This window comes from Mastomys coucha, unplaced genomic scaffold, assembly GCF_008632895.1.
Source record: "Mastomys coucha isolate ucsf_1 unplaced genomic scaffold, UCSF_Mcou_1 pScaffold1, whole genome shotgun sequence".
Lineage (NCBI taxonomy): Eukaryota > Metazoa > Chordata > Mammalia > Rodentia > Muridae > Mastomys > Mastomys coucha.
This window is the reverse complement of record NW_022196891.1, coordinates 48,537,337-48,546,299: the sequence shown is the minus strand read 5'-3', so window position 1 is coordinate 48,546,299 and position 8,963 is coordinate 48,537,337. Positions and strand designations below refer to the sequence as shown.

At 46.3% G+C, this 8,963-nt stretch overlaps 1 protein-coding gene across 1 annotated transcript in view; it reads right to left on the bottom strand.

Moving 5' to 3' along the window:
- Positions 1-2,128: 2,128 nt before the first annotated feature.
- Niban1 (niban apoptosis regulator 1) overlaps positions 2,129-8,963 on the bottom strand; it is a 171,400-nt gene continuing 164,565 nt past the window's right edge. Inside the window, exons 13-14 of the mRNA XM_031384614.1 lie at positions 7,974-8,085; positions 2,129-6,505 (exon numbers count right to left, since the gene is read on the bottom strand). Of these exons, the coding sequence (XP_031240474.1) occupies positions 5,367-6,505; positions 7,974-8,085 (1,251 nt within the window). The 3' untranslated portion in view covers positions 2,129-5,366. The remainder of the gene's footprint in view (positions 6,506-7,973; positions 8,086-8,963) is intronic.

The following is an 8,963-nucleotide window of genomic DNA, read 5'->3' as shown; positions in this document are numbered from 1 at the left end:
CCCAGTATGTGGGGCACCACCAGGCCTGACTAACTCCCCAGTGTGTGGGGCACCACCAGGCCTGACTAACTCCCCAGTGTGTGGGGCACCACCAGGCCTGACTAACTCCCCAGTGTGTGGGGTACCAACAGGCCTGACTAACTCCCCAGTGTGTGGGGCACCACCAGGCCTGACTAACTCCCCAGTGTGTGGAGCACCACCAGGCCTGACTAACTCCCCAGTGTGTGGGGTACCACCAGGCCTGACTAACTCCCCAGTGTGTGGGGTAGCACCAGGCCTGACTAACTCCCCAGTGTGTGGGGCACCACCAGGCCTGACTCAAAAATCACATTCCAATTTTTCTTACAAGATTTAAAACAAAACAAAACAAAAAAACCCCAAAACAGGAATAATACATGGCCTTCACACAAAGCAGGAACCCAGCTGAGTCTGCAGAAGGTCCAGAGCAGCCATGCATGGGAGATGTAGCTTCTAGAAAGAGCTTAGGTAAGGGGGTGGCTAAGGGAATTCTGGGACACCTTTCCCTCTAAGGAACTGCAGCTTCTTCCCTGCCCAGCTCCAAGAGGAGAATTAGCCTGATGATGGCATTGCTGCCCATGGCCATTTGCTTATATTTCACAGACCTAATTGTACTGCAAGGGGAACGTCTAACCTTTTTGGATAGTTTACATCCAAGAAACCTTAGGAAAATCCAGTAGTGGCTGCCTACTACTATGAAAACTAGTTAGCTTGATTTTTTTTTTTTAAATGACACGGCTCTTCAGCCTTCTCTTAGAGATTTGAGTGTGCACACACACAGTTCAATTTTGTTAATACAACAGAAGGATAAGAAGAATAAGAATACAGGTCAAGGATGTGTGAAGAAAGAGTTGCTAGCATCCCAAGCCCTGTGCGGAAGGGACATCATCTGCCCTGTCTTGTCTCCATTCTGGATGCAAGGTTTTTATCAATTCATTCTTCCAGTGTGGGTTGAGCATTTTCAGTGTGCAAGCATGCTGCTCTGCTAGAGACACAAAGACTCAAACTGAAGTATCCCTTCCCCAAAGGCATAGGGAAATCAGATGGCTGGAGTGGAGTGAGAGAGGATGACCAGAAGTCGGTGAGTAAAACAGGGTCAAAGTTTAGAAAATAATGCTGAGTGGTGTGGGAACACAGTACAGGGTATGTTCTGATGTGTCCAGACTCCTTCAGGAAAAAATAAGGGGGGAGGGGGAATTGGCCAGTTGGAAGAGAGTCAGATGTGAGAAAGACTGAGCTGTTTAAGCACAGGTAGATCCAAGTGACCCCTCCAAGACCTCCACCTGTCCTTCATATGTCACTCTCACTCAACAACCAGCTTATCTAAGAAGGAGGTGCAAGCAGAGTTTTAAGTCAACTCCCATCTGTTAGTGTGGCTATGCAGAAATCCTGGAGAAGCCGATCTAAGTGACCTTGATCGGCAAAGGGAGGGGAGCGATGACCTATCAACCATTTTGAGGTCCTCTCATCCCTAATGTCCTTGATTCCTCCTCTATATTTTTTTTCTCCTGAATTAAGTTGTTGGTACAGAGCTAGGACTGACATCATAGATGAAGTTTATGTCATTGGAGGAAACGAATATGTGTTCTAGGTTGTCCCTGGCTGCATCCCCCCTGAGAACGTGGGTTTGACAGTGTCAAGGGCCCTGCCTACTGCAGTCTCTTGTGTTTCTGTACCATTCACTGTCATCAAGGAGATTCACAGTGACTATTTTTTGGGACGAGCAAATTCACAGATAAATGAGCAACTGTGAATGTCAGTAAGTAAACAGTGTTTTATTTATGATTACAGAAGGAAGGAATGTTTGACTCAGTCTTGCCTGCTGAAAATAACTTAAGTTTGAACAGCCGTTCAATTATATCAAGAGTAATTGCCCATTGCTGGATTATGGATGCAATCCAATTCCTTGAAAAATAAGCATGTATGTTATCAAAGCAGAATTTCATTGGACATCAAGTTGTGCCCCAGTGGATTTCTCCCCAACAACAAGAGAAGTTAGTGTCCAGGGCCAGCAGGAGGGACCCGCCTTGTCATTTCCAAGGACTGTTCCTGCAGCTCCAGTGAGACATTTGCTTAAAAGATGAAGCCAGGCACATTCTAAATAAAAGAATCTGGACAGCCCTTCAGTGCTGAATGTTTTATTGGCATATAGGCACTTGGCAGAGTAAATACATGGTTACAACATGTTCTTAGTTTATTTGCTTTGTATAGTGAATGCAAACAAATGAAACCACAGTATGGAATTCTTTTCCCCAAAGTCCCAGACTTCAGAAACCAAATCCCTGGTCATGTGTGTTTATGGTAGAGAAGGCATTCTCACATCATGAAACTATATTATGGTTTATGTCAATGATGTCAAACCTTCCGCCATATTGAAATCATTAATGACTATTTAGCATCTCACATATATGATGTAGCTTCCCCTCCCCTCAACCACCACCTAGGGGATGAACTAGGACCTCCAGCCTCCTAGGCAAGTATTGTAGCTGAAACCATGCCCTCAGCTCATGTAACACTTAAAAAATTACAAATTAAAATCACCTTTGTCTGGGAAAACTATAAAATCCTCAGAAGTCACAGGCTTTAATCTAAAGAATTACAAGGCAAACATGAGGGTCCATAGAATTCTTCATACTGGAACTCTCTGAAAAAGACACTGGAATCTGACCTTTCCAAAATGCTTTTTTAAATGTGCTGTGCTGTGCTGTGTGTGTGTGTGTGTGTGTGTGTGTGTGTATGTGTGTGTGTGTATGTGTGTGTTGGGTTTACTGCATAATTTTATACACTGTGCCAAGGTTACTGGAACAAGTCATTATTTTTCAAGGACAATCTCTTTGTAAAAGGTCAGTAAGTAACATAACTAGTTTAAAGTCCAGGAGATTTGGCCATGAACCAGGAGTCTGCAAGAGCTTTGCCCAAGGCAGAGATGGCCCATTCAGATCACCAGTACTTTGCTCCCCCATGGAAACACTAACAAACCTATGAAAAGCAAGACAGTGTTGGATGCATTACTACACACACAGACTATTTTAGTGCACTGCAGAGTCCCTGTCCACTTTGCCGTGTCACAGCTGTCTTGCCTGTTTTGGAGACCTTGGCTGTGTGAAATATGGATGGAAGTGTTCTTGGCATTTTCTAGAACATTGTGCTTCTTAGCACCTACTCCTCTCTGGCCTTCTGGATTGGCACTAACACGCATCCAGCCAATCAGTGACATGAACTCTGTTTACTCTCAGCTTCTCATGGGGTACAGGCGTGAGCAAAGGCAGGGGAGATGAGAGGTTCTGGAGCAGGATTGGTATGAGCTGGGGCTCCACAATAGCCATGGCTCTCTGGGTAAAAAGGGTAATGTTTGTGGGGCTAGACACTGCTGTCTTGACGCGCTGCCTTCCTGCCATCCTGGTGGCCATTTGGCTATCTGCCTCTTCAGCTTTGGACTTTATTTATAGGAAGATTCAACAAGGTCAGAAAGCTTAATTAGAAACATCTCCCTGCCTAAAAGCAAGCCCCAAATAGCTCCTGCACAGCAGTGTGCCAGGTGTTCAGCTCCCACATTTCCGGAGTAGCATGAAACTTGTCAGCTCTTATCCTAGACCCTAAGATGTTAAAGTTTCCTGGCAAGCAGGAAGCCATTATTCAAGGCCATAGGTTTCTGGCAGAAAGAACAAGTGATGACTAATCCCCAGTTTCAGTCCTTGAAGGAAAGAGGAGGTGGTGGAAGTAAACATAATTTTGGTGCACCATGCTAAAGGCCGGGTAAAAGGTCAGCAGGGAACATAGGAGACGGGCTATCCCTTCCTCACTTCCTAGTGAGATGACTGCCTAGTCCTTCCTCACTTAATCGTGGAATATCTCATGGACACAAGGATGCAGACATTCTAAGAAAAGGTGAAATGATTCAATATGAGACCATGCTGGCATGATTGTTACTCATCCTCTATGACTTACAAGTCCCAGAAAGTCTTTGTGGGAGGGATGGGGAGGAAGACAGCTTAATTCCTGCTTGAACGGCTAAGTGAGGGATAACTTCTCTGAAGAAGATGCTTAATGGTGCTGAGTAAAACCAGCCCCGAAGTTGTGTGAGGTTCTGATGTTAAAATATGTGACAGGAAAAGCCAGTCCAACTTGGGACTAAAACATTCAAGGAACAGTCTGGGCCTTTTCTGAAACACGATGAGCTTCGTCTTACTGCAACTGAGCGCACTCATCTCTTACAGACAGTTACAGGTTCAGTCTATTTTAGAGGCAAATTTCTTTCTGTTTCCTTCAGAAAGAAGGAATGCTGGTCTTCTCATCAAGGTATCCCCAGGCTTAGTGCCAGATAGGGAACTTAAGAAAACAATTTGTTGAATGATCAAACAATTTCTACATTGGTAAAGTCTTTGGCAAACTTGAATGGCTTCATTTATTCCTTCCCTCCCCCGATGAGAATATGCCAGTACCATGTGAATAGGAAGAGTGAAAGTCGGCACGATTTAAAACTTAAAAATTGGAATCAATACTCTTTTCTTCTAGACTAAATTCTCATGAGCCTTTTATTTTATATGAAGCAAAGTACCTGATCTTTTATTTATCACTGTGACTAACAGAGCATGCAGTAGCTGTTCAAATAATGTCTGTGTAATTGGTAGGTTTTGAGCTAGAAAATTTAGCCAAGCACTTTGTACAGCCTAAGGCTAATTTGTGCCAATGAAATCTCTTGCCCTGTCTGAATTTCCTTAAAAGTGATTAATTAATATAAACCAACAAAATTAACCAACAAGGAATTGATAGCAGGATAAGGAATAGGCCTAGAGAGTCCACGGGCCTTCCACCTGGGATTTCTGCTCTGCATCACCTTTGATCTACCAGCTGTGACTGGCTCTGGGTACTTTACAGGACAGGGACGCCTGGTTAGTGACTTCCTCTTTTGGGTGGCCTGACTATGGACAAGGAAGCTGACTAAGCAGGTGATGAGGCTGGAGTCCTTCACAAGCTTGCTTGAAATGCCTTAAAGGTGCAATTAAAAATGTGTACCCTGTTTCAGTAAGGAGAATATTGAGGTGTCATTTCCTGCTCCTACACTGTCCTGTCTCTGGAGCCTCTTTAACTGCCTTTCACCCCAAAGCTCCAGTTCTCTTACCCCATTTCTATTAAAATGCTAAAGTGATCACTCATAGAGAGTACCTCAGCTCCCCAAAGACAGCTCAGGGCTCACACCCTCTATACATTTTCTCTGGCTTCAACATTCAAATTAAAGAAATATTTTATAATTTTTTATAGCAAGTCACATGCAACCCCCTAAGGATACCCATAACTAAGACCCCTTTACTGACAGTTTTAAAAGGAAAACAACTGGCAAACTGTTTCTACCATTCCTCTGAGGGCAGCTCTGGGGAGCTCACATCACAATCATGCACAGCTAGGGTGTCAGTGCTCGGGCCATCCTCCACCACCCACTGACACGCATGCACATGGGCAGCATTGACTTGCTCTGTATCCATAGTAAGGGCTGTGCTATCCTTCCCTCCCAGTACTTCTTGATCCTCAGAAACCTGGGGCACCTCATTCCTCTCTACGGGACAGGTGGGGTTAGAACTTAACGTAACATCTTCTTGAAGTGTGACTGTCACAGAATGCACAGCCTCACCTCCTGCCTGGGGGCTGTCCTGTGTAGAAACTATGGCTGGGAGCGCCTTCTCAGGGGGCCCTTGAACCTCAAACGGCTCCTCTATGGGACCTGGACAGCTGGCGTTCTCAGTGAGTGCCCCAGTGGTGGGCTGAGAGGTAGAGCCTCTACCCTCTGGCAATGTCCCCAAGTCCACCCCAGGCGCCTCAGCTTCCACAGGCAGAGGATGGACCTCCTTCTCTCTGACTTCACTTTCTTCACAGCTGTCCTGCTGGACGGCAGCTAGGTGACTGGCTTCTGCGTGGATCTTGCTTTCTTCTTCTTTATTTTCTTGAGGAACAGGTGTCCCCTTGTATGTATCATTTTCAACCACTGGGGCAGACTCTACGGACACTACCACAGTCAACAACTCTTTCAGTTCCTTCAGGGACCCTGGCACGGTGCTAGACTCTGGCCTTTCGCAGGTTGATTTTTCATCTTTAAGGGTCTCCCCAACTTCCACCTCTGACAAGTGTGAGCTGAGGGGTCCTGCTGTATTCTCTACAGTGAGAGGGCTTCCAGCAGAGTTATCTACACTGGACACAGACACCTGCCCATCCCCACCTGAAGGAAGGCTGGACCCCGAGATGGAAGTGCTTTCTTCTCTGGCCAGTGAGCCAGGCTGCTCCTTCTTTTCCTCTAGCTCCTGGAACACTTCGTTACTTGAGGGTTCGTTATCTGGAGCTCCTGGGAGAATGGCAGATACTCTTCTGGCTGGGCTGGCCTGGTTTGACCCCATGGAGGTTTTGAGATCTGTCAGACTGGACACACTTTCACTGGGCAAGGCCATGTTGTCTTCAAATAAGTTGTGTTTCTTCAAGATGGCTGCCTCGGTTATCACTGAGAGAGACCAGAAAACAAAACACCATGTTAGCACTCTGCCCAGTAAACCTGGATTTTCCGATGGTACCCAGAAGCCAATCATTCCCATCGGCTCCTCGGGCTCCCCAAACTCTCAGTTTCAAGGACTGTCATAAGCCCACCTTCTTGCAGGTAGCTTTTCCTGATGATCAAAACCTGCGAACTTTCCAGACTCTGAATCTTGGTAGGGTTCATTCAAAAATTTCTTCAATCGAGACACACTTGCTAGGCATCTAATCTGAGACCAGCCCTGATGCAGAGAATAAAATAAAGCCTCTGCTTTTAAAGAACTCAAATATGATACCCAAGGGTATCATATTCGTGGGTGTTACCAGCTGCTAAGATGAGTGGCTAGACTCGAACTCCAATAGGACAGGTGCAGGCCTTCCTTGCTTGGTCTGCCAGTGTGATCCCAATGGTGTAGTGGGTATTCAGGGCTAAGCACCCAGCTGAGAGAGCTGGTTTGGCCTGGAGTGTTCAAGATGAGCATTTCTATGCACCTACCTCAGTCTCAAAGGCATGGGGAGGAACAAAGAAAGGAACAGCATAGATAATAGTGCCTGAAAATTTAGCCATAGGCCTCTGTGCAGAGCTGTAGTGTCCAACAATGCCAACTAGAAGCAGAGGCTGAGCCACTAGAGGCAATCAATCAGCACTGGTGTCCTGCTCTAACAGACGCCATCTTACAGCAAGTTTCACCATGGGGAGGGGAGATTGTGTAGAAGAGATCTTCCAACTTAACTTAGACATGTCTGCAGTAGGCTGTCCATAGCCTATGCGCACACGCCATGTCAATGCCTTTGCCTTCTTCATCGCCTGGGACTCCTGGCCAGCAACAGTGACCTGAGGCTTGGACTGGATCAGTTTTCTCATTGGAGGTGTTTTAGTAATGGCTACTAAATAAGTCTCATTCCCTCAGACAGCTGGCAGCCTCCTGCAGAGTATTTCCAGTGTGTAACTAGTCACACTGTCATCGTAGACAAGGCCGCACTCCACACTGCAGCAGATGCCAGAGTCCTAAAGAGGCTCTCAGAGTCCCATGCCATTCCCCTGTGTCTCTGTCTAGCTGACTGGAGGGGAGGATTGTGCTGAGAGAGCAATGGTTGGGCCCTACTGCTGTCCAGCCCTGAAAGCCCTTTGGTGCTCAAACACAGAGTGGCAAAGACAATCTACATGACAGACCCTCAGCTCAGCCCCACTAAGCCTTGGTTTCTTTCCGCTTCGATGGTAAAGCTTACACTCTTATCCTACAGAATTCATGCTTGTGTTGAAAGAGGACTGTCATGGCTCATGGTGCAGCCACCTTGTGAATGAGTCGAGGTTGGTCCTTCCTTCCTTTTCACCCTCTCCTCGTTGTCTCCCCTGTAGACCAATATCAGTTTCAACTCTGCCTCGTTCTGACTTTACAGCCTTTCTGAGTCCTATTTCCAGGGTGCTCCCCCCTCACCTTTCAGGGTCTCATCGAGAAGGATCTGATACAAAATCTCTTCATAGACATTCTCAACGTGGATCATATTGGTATGATCTGCGAAGATGAACTGCTCATATTTCTGAAGCTCCTGGAGACAAGGGAGAAAAAGATGAAGAAGAAAAGCCATGACATCAGAGAGTGCAACTCAAAGCTATGTTGAAATTTTGTCTCACAGTATCATAAAGGCAAGAAAACAGCAAATGCTGGTGAGGACATGGAGAAGAGGGAACCTTTATATGTGGCTAGTAGGGATGGGAGTTAGTTGAGGCATTATAAAAATTACTATGGAACTCTCTCAGAAAACAAAAATCAAAACTACTATATGACCCAGCTCCTACTCTTAAATGTGTGCCTGAAGAAAACTGTTCATAATAGCTAAGATTTGGAAGCAACCCACATGCCCAACCACAGACGAATGGATAAGGAATGTGTAGTGTATACACTGTAAGTGAAATTTACGTCATCTTTAGGAAAATGGGTCAAATGGAGATCGTCAGAATAAGTGAAATAATCCAGATCAGGAAGACGAATGTTTAGAAAACATTTAAGAAGACAGAAATGGGCGCTCTGACACACCCAGGATCAGAGGTGAGCAGGAACCAACATCTGTCCCAACGCTGGGAATAACTGGGACCATCAGGACTAGGCACACAGGAACTCCGCCAGCCCAGTGACTTGGGTTCCTTCCGGTCTATCTGGGCTGGGATCCAGAGCAGACCTTAGGCGCAAGCTCTGCAGCCAGTCCCACAACACCCAGAGGAAGCTCCACTCCCAGGCACTCTGACACACCCAGGATCAGAGAGCAGACCTTGGTTGGGCACCAACATCTGTCCCAACACTGGGAGTAACTGGGACCAGGCACACAGGAACTCCACCAGCCCAGTGACTCCAGTTCCTTCTGGTCTGTCTGCGTTAGTGTTCTGAGCAGACCTTGGGCACAAGCTCTGCAGCCAGTCCCACAACACA